Source organism: Pan troglodytes, chromosome 6 (genome assembly GCF_028858775.2).
Source record: "Pan troglodytes isolate AG18354 chromosome 6, NHGRI_mPanTro3-v2.0_pri, whole genome shotgun sequence".
In the NCBI taxonomy this organism is placed as follows: domain Eukaryota; kingdom Metazoa; phylum Chordata; class Mammalia; order Primates; family Hominidae; genus Pan; species Pan troglodytes.
In genome coordinates, this window is record NC_072404.2 from 8,532,974 (window position 1) to 8,546,660 (window position 13,687).

The 13,687-nt window shown below is 53.8% G+C and overlaps 1 protein-coding gene across 29 annotated transcripts in view; it reads left to right on the forward strand.

Moving 5' to 3' along the window:
• IQCE (IQ motif containing E) overlaps positions 1-13,687 on the forward strand; it is a 55,027-nt gene that overhangs the window by 14,462 nt on the left and 26,878 nt on the right. For 26 of the 29 annotated variants that reach the window (XR_010158766.1, XR_010158767.1, XM_054687337.2 and 23 more), the window contains 7 exons: positions 4,261-4,374; positions 4,492-4,542; positions 8,286-8,356; positions 9,469-9,541; positions 10,044-10,093; positions 12,013-12,176; positions 13,612-13,667. Coding sequence is in view for 27 of the 29 variants with exons in the window: in XM_054687337.2 (XP_054543312.2) it covers positions 4,261-4,374; positions 4,492-4,542; positions 8,286-8,356; positions 9,469-9,541; positions 10,044-10,093; positions 12,013-12,176; positions 13,612-13,667 (579 nt within the window). In the remaining 2 variants the exon portion in view is untranslated. Of the gene's footprint in view, positions 1-3,012; positions 3,106-4,260; positions 4,375-4,491; positions 4,543-8,285; positions 8,357-9,468; positions 9,542-10,043; positions 10,094-12,012; positions 12,177-13,611; positions 13,668-13,687 lie in introns of all 29 variants that reach the window. The other 3 variants (XM_054687346.2, XM_063815179.1, XM_063815180.1) reach the window with 1 other exon arrangement.

The following is a 13,687-nucleotide window of genomic DNA, read 5'->3' on the forward strand; positions in this document are numbered from 1 at the left end:
CTGTGCTGGGAGGTGCCCAGATGGGAAGAGCGGGAGCGTTAGGGTCGAACCTGAGTTTGAGCCGTGGCGTAGTGCCCTAGGAGCTGGTGTCCCTGGTTAAAGGCCGTAGCACCAGCACATAAAAGGCAGCAGAGCTCATGTTCCATCCGTGCTCTGCTTCTCCAGCACGATGGGGAAGACTGGATGAGGACTAGATTAGCTTCAGAGTCGCCTTGCGTCCTGAGATTGGGTACTGTGATAAGGTCACTGGTAGAGTCATCAGTAACCTTCTATGCATGCCACGCTTTATGTCATCAAGACATCTCACATGCCCTGTCTCAGGCCTTCTACAGAAGCTCTGTGGGACAGGCAGAACCACTTGTTACAACCGCCGTCTGCTGATGAACTTGAGACTCAGCGATGTTACTGGTCTGTCCAAGGTTAACCAGTAGCAGAACCAAGATTCAAGGTCACCTGCCTCCCAAGGCCAAGACTCTGTACTTCCCCATGGTCCCTCCCATTTATGAAAGCATGAACTGCATTGAGCTGTATCGTCATTGTCACTGCCACCAGCACCGTGACCATCACACTGGCTTTCAGTATCCGTAAATGTTTGCCCCTGGAGAAATCATCTGCGTTCATTTCCTTCCATAATTTTAGTCTGTTTATAGAGCTACTGTCTCCACCAGTTGATGTGTGTCTGAGACACTGCGTTCAGTTGGGGCACCAGAGGGCAATAGGGCATTGGCAGCCTCATCCCCAGAGCACGGAAGAGGATCTGGAAGCCGTTTCCATTGGGGAGCTGGGAAGAAACTGGGGAACCTGGTGTAGACCATTATACAAAAGACAGCGCCTTCTCTGTTGGCCAGAGAGAACAGTCAGACTTGAGGCTGTGTGAGAAGAACCCTCTAACCACGAGAGCTGTCTGACAGTGGCGGCGCTGCTGAGGAGCAAGTGCGCGCCCTGGCCATGGAGATTTTGAGCACAGGTGGCAGCTGTGTGTCGGGGATGTTACAGAGGGGATCCTCCTTCCGGTTGGAAGACTGCGCTGAATGAACTCGGTGTGGATTGGGGGGATTATCTCGTTCGGGATTTTCTCAGTCTCTTGAATCTATAGGTTTGTCTTTTGTTAAATCTGGGACATTTTCAGTCATCAAGTCTTGAGTTGTTTTTTCAGCCTTGCCCTCTTTGGTTACGGGTGCTCAGGTCCCTTTTCTCTGTTCAGTGTTTTCCCCTCCGTCTTCCCTCGTGAAGATCGGGTAGCTTCACTATTCTGTCCTCGAGCTCACGGATGCTTTCTGCTGGCCTCTGCATCCTGCAGTTGAGCCCGTTGTTTGTTGGGTGTAACCTTACTGTCTCGGTTCAGTTCTGAAATCTCTGTGCGGCTCCTTCTGTCTTGGTCTTCGCTGAGACACCCACCCTGTGCCTCTTCACGTGTTTCAAGCGTGCCTGTCATTGGTCACTGGCGCATCTTTGTGGCGGCTGCCCTAAGTCTGCGGCGGGATTCCAATGTCCAGGCCATCTCAGTGTTGACATTATGGCTTGTTTTTCTTCATTCAGGTTGAGCTATTCTTGGTTCTTAGTATAAAAAGTGATTTCCTTGAAACCAGGACGCTCTGAGTGTCTCATCGCGAGACTCCGACTCTTGCTCAATCCTGTGCTGTGGCAGGCCTTCTTTCACGCTGCCCTGTGGGTCAAGGGGGTACCGCCTCGTTATCACCCGTGAGGGTGGAGGTCCAGTTCCCACTCAGCCATCATCGACACCTGCACCGGGAGGGGCTCCTCATTCCCACTGGGCAGGGCGGGAGTTCAGGCCCCTCACTCAGCCTCTGCTGATGCCGCACTAGCTAGGAGGGAAGGTGCTGACACCGCCCTAGCTGGGAGGGAAGGGCCACCTGTACTGCTCCTGCTCAGCCTTTGCTGATGCAGGGATGGCCTTGTTGCCGCCAGGTAATGATGGTCCCGACTCTGCCCGACCTCCTCTGGAGCCCCACCAGTGCGGGAGGGGAGGGGACTGGGTGCAGCCGGGCAAGGGTGAGTGTCTGGGCTCCCCACACAGCCTGTGCTGTGGGGAGGACTGTGGTGTTTTCCGTGGTCTGCCTGGGGTAGAGCGGTTCCTGCCTGTCAGTTTCTGCCTTGTCGGTCTGCTCCTCTCCCTGACCTCTGGCTGGAGAGAAGAGGCTTTGCGTGGGCTTTTATTGTCTGCACCCATTGGCTTTTTTAGGCTGTTGGTTTCTCCAGCATCCAGCTCAGATGAGGCAGAAAGAAAACTGAAGGAGCTCCCTGCCGTGTCGATCGCTGGCCCCCCGGCTCCCGGCCCATCCGCCTCCTCCACCTTTCCAGTCTTGGGTTGCATTACACATGGAGCGCAGGTGTTGAGTGGTACTGACAGGAGGAATTGGGAGGAGTGAATCTGCTTCACGCTCTTGGAAGCGGCAGTCCCGTTACTAGAGCTCCCATCTTCCTTGACTGCTGGGCCTTCGCTAATTTACTTCACAAGCTGAGTACCGGCTTGTGGTACTGAATCTGTGGGTTTGTCTGCAACGATCTTGCCAGCTGTGGATGTGGCTGAAGTGCCGAGCCGCCCCCGCGGGGTGTGCATTCCAGATTGTCTTTTGCTCAGAGGTCCAGTCTCTGGAATACCACAGTCTTTTGCAAGGAGAAGGCCGTGTGTGAGGATGGCTGGCAGTTAGATGCAGGCTGAGGCTGGGAGCTGGTGAGCTGCGGCACAGCCCAGCCTACACGCTGTTTCTTTCCTGGACTTTACCACGAAAATAGTAGGAAGAACATAATTTCAAAGTACAGGATAGTTGTAGAGATTGAATAAACTTAGTTTTGTGAGAAATCCACTACAGAGTCTTTTTTTTTCTTTTTTTTTGAGACAGAGTCTCACTCTCGTCTAGGCTGGAGTGTAGTGGCGCAGTCTTGGCTTACTGCACCCTGCCCCTCCCAGGTTCAAGCCTCAGCCTCCCAAGTAGCTGGGATTACAGCTGCGTGCCACCACACCTGGCTAATTTTTTGTATTTTTTGTAGAAATGGGGTTTCACCATGCTGGCCAGGCTGGTCTCCAACTCCTGACCTCGTGATCCACCCGCCTCGGCCTCTTAAAGTGCTGGGATTACAGGGGTAAGCCACCGTGCCCGGCCCCAACTACACAGTCTTTTTTGTCCCCACTCACGTCACCACAAATTGGTAAAGAATTTGTCCACAGATAAAGATTGGGAAGCACTGCCTTCCACCTGAGCTGTAAGTGAGGATGAGCATTTGAAATGCATGTTAGCCTTGGATGAGTTTTATTGATAAAAATGCGAACAAAACGGACTTTCTTGTGTGGTCATGGGAGAAAACGCATGGTGAGGCACCATCCAGCCCCGGTGTTGGCGGTATTCGTTTAGGCGCGCATTCCGTGGGACGGGGTTTCTCAGCACGGGTTCCGTTGGTATCTAGGGTGGGACCGTTCTTCTCTGTGGGGGGCTTCCTGTCTATCCAGCCTTCCACGTCCCCACCCAGTAAATGCCAGGCGTGCCCTCCGGTGCCCTCACGTGACATCCAGATCTCCCCCCACCCACCACACACAGAGCCCTGAGTGGGAGCCACGCAGCTTTCCAAATCCCCCAGCTCAGTGCTTCCCTGGGCCTGTGCGCTGTGTGGTGTGCGTGGCTGTGTGTGGTGTGTGTGCAGTGTTGTGTGCATGGCTGTGTACGCGGGGACGTGTGTGCGGCGTGTGCGCAGTGGCGTGTGCTTGGCTGTGCCCGTGGGGACGTGTGTGCGGCGTATACACATTGGCGTGTGCGTGGCTGTGTGTGCGGGGACGTGTGTGCGGCGTGCCCGCATTGGCGTGTGCATGGCTGTGTGTGCGGGGACGTGTGTGCGGCGTGCCCGCATTGGCGTGTGCGTGGCTGTGTGTGCGGGGACGTGTGTGCGGCGTGCACGCATTGGCGTGTGCATGGCTGTGTGTGCGGGGATGTGTGTGCGGCGTGTGCGCATTGGCGTGTACTTGGCTTGCGCGCGGGGACGTGTGTGCGGCGTATACGCATTGGCGTGTGCGTGGCTGTGTGTGCGGGAACGTGTGTGCGGCGTATACGCATTGGCGTGTGCGTGGCTGTGTGCGCGGGGACGTATGTGCGGCGTGCACGCATTGGCGTGTGCGTGGCTGTGTGCGCGGGGACGTGTGTGCGGCGTGTGCGCATTGGCGTGTGCGTGGCTGTGTGCGCGGGGACGTGTGTGCGGCGTGTGCGCAGCTCCGTGTGGATGGCTGTGCATGGCCCTTGTTTTCTTCAGTCATTGCACGTGCAGAAGAGCGACGTGGACCTGATGAGAACGAAGCTCCGGCGCCTGGAGGAGGAAAACAGCAGGAAGGACCGGCAGATAGAGCAGCTCCTGGATCCCAGCCGCGTAAGCTCCTGGCGCTTCACGGACGGGGCAAGGGGAGGGTCCTCGGGGCATCTGCCAGCCAGCCCTGCTGGGGGCTACACCGAAGGCCGTCTTCATGTGTCAATTTGCTTACCACAGGGCACGGATTTTGTTCGGACTCTGGCAGAGAAAAGGCCCGATGCCAGTTGGGTGAGTATGGTGTGTGCAGGACAGAGCCTTTCCCCAGACGCTAGTTACTGGGGACAGCCACAGAGGGACGCCTTTCCCTGCAGCACCCACGCGTGAAGAGCAGCAGGCAGGGGGGAGGCTGCGGACCCCCAAACCCTTCTCCACTGACACCTGGGGACGCCACGGGGAGGGAGGCCAGCAGGCTCACCACAGAGGCCAAGCAAGACACTGTAGGAAAAACCCATCACGACGGGCGACTTCCCCCTCACACCTGAGAAAATACATTAAGCTTAACAAGCGCTCCCAGCGCTTTGGGAGGCCGAGGCAGGCAGATCACTTGAGGTCAGGAGTTCGAGACCAGGCTTGCCAACGTTGTGAAACCCTGTCTCTACTAAAAATACAAAAAAGTCAGCCGGGTATGGCAGCATGCTCCTATAGTCCCAGCTACTCAGGAGGCTGAGGCACAAGAATTGCTTGAACCTGTATGGCAGAGGTTGCAGTGAGCTGAGATCGCGCCACTGCACTCCAGCCTGGGTGACCAAAAAAAAAAAAAAAAAAAAAAAAAGGTGCTACAGATGTAAATCAGGGAACCAGGGCAGCAATGAAGTCCTTCAGATAGATCCAGAACCCCCTCAGATACTATGTGACAATATGTAAGAAGTTGAATGAAATGGAAGCAGGGAAGATGTTGCGGTTCGGTGGCTAACGCTGTGGCCATCAGCTGTAGGTGGCACGGTACACCTCCTAGCAGTCAGGGAAGTACTTCTCTGAAGTGGGACATGCTGGAAGAAAACCGAAAGGGATACGATTTTGAGATTATTGAACGCAAAGAATAAAATAACATTAATGATGTGATTAACGGATTTGATAATGTAAAATTAAAAGTTACGTAATAAAAAGCCATGGGACTAAGGTAGCAACCAGATCACTGTAATGGGGGAGGAGAAGGATATTATGGATCAATACAACAAAGTTTTCTGTTTAGAAAATACAAAAAAAACTGTAAATCTCTAAAGAAAAAAGGCCGTGTCGTCTGAACTATGTCACAGATATAGAATGTGGAAAGATTGTATAATCATTACATGTTTACAGTAGATGGCGAAAGCCTAGCTCGGCACCTAGGACGGCACAAAGTAAATCCTTAACAAATGCCTGTAAGTAGTGGGTACTTTTGTAAAGAAAAGGCTCCATGTTTTTGTTGTTCTGGTGGTGTGTGTGTGTGTCTGTGTGTGTCTGTGGGTATTTTTTTTTTTCTTGAGACAGGGACTCACTCTGTTGCCCAGACTGGCGTGCAGTGGCAGGATCATGGCTCACTGCAGCATTCAGCTCAGGTGATCCCTGGCTCAGGGGATACTCCCACCTCAACCTCCTGAGTACCCGGGACTACAGGCACGTGCCACCACAGGCAGCTAATTTTTTTTTAGTTTTGGTAAGATGGGGTCTTGCGAAGTTTCCCAGGCTCTTGTGATCCTTCTGCCTTGGCCTCCTAAAGTGTTGGGATTACAGGCCTCAGCCACTGCACCTGGCTGAGGTTAGTTTAAAGTAGGAATTCCAGATCCTAGGGTATATGCAGTATTCATTATCATATGGCAAATTGTCCATCAGCGTGGCTGTGCCCTGTGGCCTGTCGTGTCTACTTGTCATCACCTGCCTTCAAGAAACATTTGCAGATGTGCCTGAGGAGGCCTGGCCAAGGATTTCGATTGGAGGATTGACCAGAATCACAAAAATGGGCTACAACTTAAGTATGTGTCAGTAGACTACAGTGATAGATTTTAGAGCATAGCCAAAAAAAAAAAAAAGATTTTAAACGTGTCTATCTGCCAGGCGCAGTTCCTCATGCCTGTAATCCCAGCACTTTGGGAGGCTGAGGCAGGTGGATCACCTGAAGTCAGGAGTTCAAGACCAGCCTCACCAACATGGTGAAGCCCCATCTGTACTAAAAATACAAAAAAATTAGCCAGGTATGATGGCGCGTGCCTGTAATCCCAGCTACTCAGGAGGCTGAGGCAGGAGGATCACTTGAACTCGGGAGGTGGAGGTCGCAGTGAGCTGAGATCGTGCCACTGCACTCCAGCCTGGGCTACAAGAGTGAAACTCTGTCTCAAAAAAAAAAAAGTGTCTATCAATAGAGGCTGGATAGAGATACTGTGGGAAATAGTGTGGATTCACAGGCGCCAGCAGGGACAGAGCACCAGGAGGCTTTGCTGAATGTTAGAATAAAAAAAAAAAAAGATGCAGAGGGATGTGTGTGGCAGAGCCCCGTTTCTGTGAGAACAGAGGGCCTGACTCCCTGAATGCACACACATGGCCATGCACGGAACCAGGTGCTGAGGGGCACGCAGGCGGAAACAGGATTTGGTTGGCCGAAGAGGGGAGTGGCCAGGTCAGAGTATTTTAGCCTCTGTAACATCTTCTTTTTTTTTTGAGACGGAGTCTGCTCCAGCTACTCAGCTACTCCTGAGTAGCTGGGACTACAGGCACCCGCCACCAAGCCCGGCTAATTTTTTGTATTTTTAGTAGAGACGGGGTTTCACCGTGTTAGCCAGGATGGTCTCGATCTCCTGACCTTGTGATCTGCCCACCTTGGCCTGCCAAAGTGCTGGGATTACAAGCATGAGCCACCGCGCCTGGCCCTGTAACATCTTCTTTTTTTTTTTAAGGAAAATGTATTCATCTATGACTGACATAATTTATTTGTTTATGTATTTATTTATTTTGAGACTGAGTCTGGCTCTGTCGCCCAGGCTGAAGTGCAGTGGCGAGATCTCGACTCACTGCAACCTCCACCTCCCGTGTTCAAGCGATTCTCCTGCCTCAACCTCCTGGGTAGTTGGGATTACAAGCACCTACCACCATGGCCGGCTACTTTTTGTATTTTTAGTAGAGATGGGGTTTCACCATGTTGGCCAGGCTGGTCTCAAACTCCTAACCTCAGGCAATCTGGCTGCCTGGCTTCCCAAAGTGCTGGGATTATAGGCGTGAGCCACTGCACCCGGCCAACTAACATAATTTAAAATGACTTTAAAATCCAATTTAAAAGTTGTCTGTTCAAGCCTGGTGTGGTGGCTCACACGTATAATCCTAGTACTTCGGGAGGCCAAGGCAGGCAGATTGCTTGAGTCCAGGAGTTCAACACCAGTCTGGGCAACATAGTGAAACCCCATCTCTATTTAAAAGTTGTCTATTTAGAAGAAAAGAATGTTCTTTAAAGAATATAAGAATGTTGTCTCCTCTAAGCAAGACATTCACAGAAAAGGAGGTGAGGAGGCCGCTGGAGCTGTTCTCCCTTCCCCAAATAGAGGGGAGTGGCTCCTCAGGCCCCTACGGCCGCGCTGTCTCCCACCCTCACTCACTGCCCCATGGAGACTGAACTGGGCGGCCCTAGGGGCTTCAGGTCCGTGGTTTATCCAGCTGGTGATGGGGCTGCTTCCTTTATTTAATATAATCAAGGGCATACCCTGCTCTGTCCCCCAAGTGTGCAGTGTGCTTGGGGGAGGGCTGCCAGTCGGTCAGTGTGCCCACGATGGCTGCCACCTCCTGCTCCAGCCAGTGTCGCACCCCTGCCATTCACCCAGCTTTACTCAGGGAGAGGACAGCACAGTGGGGCCCTCCCTCTTCCCTGGGCCCGTAGTCTAGAAGAGAGCACAGCGCTGGAGGGAGGAAGGACAGTGAGGTGTGCTGGTGCTCTGGGAGGAGGGGACAGCCGCTTCTACTGAGGGAGAGAGGGGGTGGCCTGCCTGATGGGCACGTTCCCCGGGCAGGTCATTAACGGGCTGAAGCAGAGGATCCTGAAGCTGGAACAGCAGTGCAAGGAGAAGGACGGCACCATCAGGTAGGCGCCATCAGGTAGGCACCATCAGGTGGGCACCATCAGGTGGGCGCCATCAGGTGGGCGCCATCAGGTGGGCACCATCAGGTGGGCGCCATCAGGTAGGCAGCATCAGGTGGGCGCCATCAGGTGGGCGCAGGGCTGCACCCTCTCCCCTGCCTTCTGCCCTGCTGTTCTGCTTGCTCAGACGCCCGCCTTTGTTCCTCCCCCACCCCGTCCTGTGTCCCTACTCCCACCCCAAAGCCGAAGGTGAATGTTAGCTGCCTCTTTTTAATTTTTTTATTGTCTTTGTTTCCTCCAAATATTTCCCTTTAACTTCTTCCTGTTATATTTAAAAGATGCTTTCTCGAAACCTGGTTGTTCTGTGGACCCCTGTATCTTTCCAGGATGAGGTTTTAACGCCTCAGTCCTGCGCCGTCCTTGTGCTGTTTTTGGTGTAGCAACTTGCATTTCTTTACCTGACTTTCGAGTGTGAAGGGAGAGTCTTTCTGGGCCGTGTTTTGGTTTCTTTAAGGGAAACTGAGGCCACAAGTCCATTGCCTTATGTTTCCTGTTCGTACAACAGTTCCCCCCTCGTTTCCTGCCAAATTTTGTCAACTTAAGTTTGCAGATTTTGTCTTATTTCAGTGCAGAACCTCCATGACTTTGCTTTCGTTTCTCTATCGATGTGTCTATCTAAAGTCTACTCTCTTTTGAGAGCGAGGGGATGGCCTGACAGTGCCAGGGAAAAGTGATTCTCTCTTCCTTACAAAACCAACCATTCAAAGACGGCTTGTCCTTTCTAAGCTCCAAGGCCTTTCCACACCATTAATCTAGTCTTTTAAAGACAGCATCTTACTTGGAGAAGAATATTTCTAGAGAGGCTGTTTACTCACTTTGGAAAGCGGCTGGTCTACACAGGAGATGCTTTCCAGCGTGAGGAATTCTCCCATCAGGCTCGAAACGAGTCACTTGTTTAAGGAACAAGTCAAATGAAGGCCGTTCAGGCTTTTCCCTCCCATCCTGGGTCTTTTCCAAAGCCTCTCCTCTTCCGAACGTTCTGGGAAACTCTTCCTCTTGCTCTGTCCCCTGGGAACACTGGCACATCCCTATTAACGCTGAACTTGGGTTTTCAGCAAACTTCAGACCGATATGAAGACTACCAACCTGGAAGAGATGCGGATCGCCATGGAGACATACTACGAGGAGGTGCGCCGTGCTGGGCGGCGGAGCGGAGGGCGGGCACCAAGCTGGGCGGCGGAGCGGAGGGCGGGCACCGAGCTGGGCGGCGGGGCGGAGGGCGGGCACCGAGCTGGGCGGCGGGGCGGAGGGCGGGCACCGAGCTGGGCGGTGGGGCGGGCACCGTGCTGGGCGGCGGGGCAGAGGGTGGGCACCGAGCTGGGTGGCAGGGCGGGCACCGAGCTGGGCGGCGGGGCGGAGGGCGGGCACCGTGCTGGGTGGCGGGGCGGAGGGCGGGCCCCGAGTGGGAGGGGACCGGCGCTGGCCCCGGGTGGTGGTCCGAGCCCAGGTGGCCCAGAGCTGTGCTCCTGGAGCCTGCTCCTGCTTCAGCCCAATGGAAAGATGAAGTGCGGCCACTTAGTTCCCGCTTCTGGCCGTAGGCAGCGGTCAGGACTGTGATGTCGGTCTTTTCAGATAAGGTCTTCTCCGTGCTAGCCTTGTGTTTTCATGCATTTCAATTTGGTATTTACAGGTGCATCGTCTCCAGACCCTCTTGGCAAGTTCTGAAACCACCGGAAAGAAGTATGATGGCCGCTTGCAAGCTGTGTTTTGTGTGTTGCCTTCACGTTGTGGAAGCTCCTCTGAGAATGTGTGGCTGTCACGTGGGTGTGGCATATACTGCCCTTAGCTTGGCAGTGCTGCCAACACTGCACCTATTCTGTTCAGGGTTAGAGTTGACACGTTTCCATTTGCGGTGTTCACAGACTCCTCATAGTGACCACGTGTTGATGGCCAACGCCTGTTCAATGCCGCCCGTGTTCGTTATAGATTCTACATCCTGCCTTCCAGCTTAGAGCTAGAAAGTGCTGTTTCAAAGCAGAGCCACCTTTTTAGGAAGACATTGCATACAAGGACAAGTTTACTTTGCCACCTAATGTTTTCCTAAATAAGTTTATCAGGAGAAACACCGAGGTTCTCCTTGTCTGGTAGATCTCCCACATCCCTTTCCCAAAGCTTCCATCCGCTTCTGGGTGGCTGATCTCTGATCATGGCTTTGGCCACGTCACTGGCCTCTGCAGCAGTTTGCTGATGTCGTGGACTGCTTTCCTTTTTCTTTACCCCTAATCCTTAAAACTGGTTGGAAAACTTTTTCTGTAAAGGGCCAGATGCTAACTACAGTCGATTCTCATTATTCAGTTATAAAGTGTCTGTAGGTTTCTGTAGTGTAGTGGTAATCACGTCCGCCTTACAGAGTTATAAAGTCTCCATGAACACAGAACGAGTGAATACTAAACCACTGCTCCAATGGGAGGTACAGGGCTCCTGTGAGCTTCTGCTCACAACATTTTTTTTTTTTTTTGGCAAATGTTGCCCAGACTGGAGTGTGGTGGTGTGATCTCAGCTCACTGCAACCTCTGCCTCCTGGGTTCAAGTGATTATCTTGCCTCTGCCTCCCAAGTATCTGGGACTGTACAGGCACATGCCACCACACCCAGATAATTTTTGTGTTTTTAGTAGAGACGGGGTTTTACTATGTTGGCAAGGCTGTTCTCTAACTCCTGACCTCAGGTGATCCGCCTGCCTCAGCCTCCCAAAGTTCTAGGATTATAGGCATGAGCCACCACGCCCAGCCTGGTCGCAACATTTTCATCAGCTAGTCAATGTATAGCCTGGCTAACGTGTCTCTGTTTAAAGACACCCTGTTTAATAGTGATTGTGGATTAATTTTCATCAAACTCATGGCTGGCCTGAACGAGGCTTCTTGCACGCACATAAGCGTCTCCACGGGGGCCCACACAGCCTTCCTGAGCTTAGAGGCACTGGACGGCACTCAGCACTGCAGTCCAGCCCACGCAAGGCAGCATCACCAGCAAACAGCACAGAAACGTGAGAGCCACAGCGCCAGGCAGGCCACAGAAAGCACACTTGTTTTTATGTGAGCTGAGGTGAGGAGCCGAGCACCACCTGGGTCAGCCCCAGCTGGGAACGTGCGCGCCAGCGACTGGCATTTTTCATCACCTGTGCACATGCAAGAATTCCCACAAAACCTGCATGAGTATTGATTTTGGGCTGATGGATCCATTTTAGCAGCAAGCACATTTGCAATTACGGGATCTGCAGATAATGAGGATCGACTGTACTTTAGACCTCCTGGGCTAAGAGGCGAAATCCAAGCTATCCTGCAGGCACCTGGTGTGATGAGATTCGTTTCCACAGCCCTTCTAGTGATGGCATGGGAAGTATAATACTGATGCTTGAACACGATATTTTGTTACACAGGTTTACCTTGCGTAAGGATGGGGTTCCATTTTGGGTGCTAACATTTTGCTTATTTAGGGTTCAAAGTTATTACTGCCTATTAGATTTCAAATACTCACCTGCAAAAACCACTCTGAGCTCACAACCAACAGAGCAAGCTGTGATTCACCTGTCCCTCGTTTCAAGCATGTGTGAAACCAGCTTAGCAATGCAAACCTCAGTCCACGATTTGGTTGTTCCAGGCCCCTGGGGGAGAAGAAGACAGGCGCCAAAAGGCAGAAGAAGATGGGCAGTGCCCTCCTGAGCTTGTCCCGGAGTGTCCAGGAGCTCACGGAAGAGAACCAGAGCCTGAAGGAGGACCTGGACCGCGTGCTGAGCACCTCCCCAACCATCTCCAAGACACAGGGTACCTTCCTGAAAGCCACTCCAGGAGGGAGGCCAGGGAATGGCAGGGCATGGCCACTGGGTAGGCCCAACTGAGGACAGGCACCACGAGGGCAGATGTGAACCCTTGGGCAACGCCAGTTCCCACATGTGCCAGCACCTGCCGCGGGCCACGCGGTGCCCCGGGGATGGAGCTGCAAACAGAAGCTCACAGACATCCTTGGAGGAGACAATGCTGTGGGAGGGAGGGAGGAGCTGGGTCAGATGCGTGACATGTGTCAGATGGCTGTAAGTGCCATGGAGGAGGGGAGGAGGACACATTTTGGGGCGAGGCAGGTGGTGTGTGCAGCTGCAAGCAGGGTTGACAGGAAGGCACCCCCAAGACAGCGACAGCTGAGCGGGACCTGGAAGGGGTGAGATAGCCATGAAGACGGCAGCAGGGGTGGGACAGGCGGGGCAGGGCTGAGTGCCTGGGAGACACGTGGAGTGTGGCCCCTGAGGCCCAGCGGGGCGAGGCAGGGTGCTATGGGAGCCTTCGGGGTGCTGTGGGAGTGTTAGGCAGAGGGTGGAGGGGGCCGTGCTGCTTCCCGAGGCCCCCTGGCTTCTGTGCAGAGACAGGGATGGTGGCAGACAGAGGCTTCTGCACTTGTCTAGTCGGGCTGCTGGTGGCCTGGATGGGGGGAGCAGTGGGTGTGGTGAAAGGTGTTCAGGGTCTGGTTGCATCTTGTAGCTGGAGCTTAGGGAAACTGCAGAGAGGATGTAGGCCCTGAGAGGGAGCAGCCAGGCTCCAAGGCTTTTTGTCCCAGCAGCTGAAAAAGACAGAGTTGCTATTTCCTGAAATGGGGAAGGCAGAGGGGCAGGTTTGGGGAAAGGCCACGGGAGGTCTGAGTGTGTGGGAGTGCGGGGCAGGCAGTGGCTGTGTGGGGGTGCGAGGCAGAGGCTTGGGCTGGAGAACTGAGCATGCGGGTCACCAGCACTTAGGTGGATCGAGTGAGGTCACCTGGAGTGAGAGGAGCAGGGGGTCAGGCCCTGAACTTGGCGGTGTATGGTGGGGGCGAGGGGCAGCCAGCGAGGCAGAGGGGAGGAGTGGCCAGCGAGGGGTTGTGCATGCCAGGAAGGGGACAGGCTGAGAACCGATTGTTGGATTTGGCAGAGTGACAGTCATCGGAGATCTTGATGAGAACTGTCTTAATGGCCTGGCCAGGTGGAATCGGGAAAGGATGTCACCCCGAGATGCTTGGAGGCTGTTAATACAGACATCTCTTCACGATCCAAGGGGGCAGAGACTGGGCCAGCGCTGGCAAAACTCTCAGGTGGCCAGGACCTGTTGGTGTGGCTCTGTAGCCCCGCAGGCTGCCCCGGCTGCAGAAGAGGAGCCTCAGGCCGTACCCAAGAAGGGCGGCCCTGCTGGCAGTGCCCACCAGGACGCCGTTTTGAAACCGCATTGCTTCCATCAGGTTATGTGGAGTGGAGCAAGCCCCGGCTGCTGAGGCGCATTGTGGAGCTGGAGAAGGTGAGCGGGCGTCTCAGTGC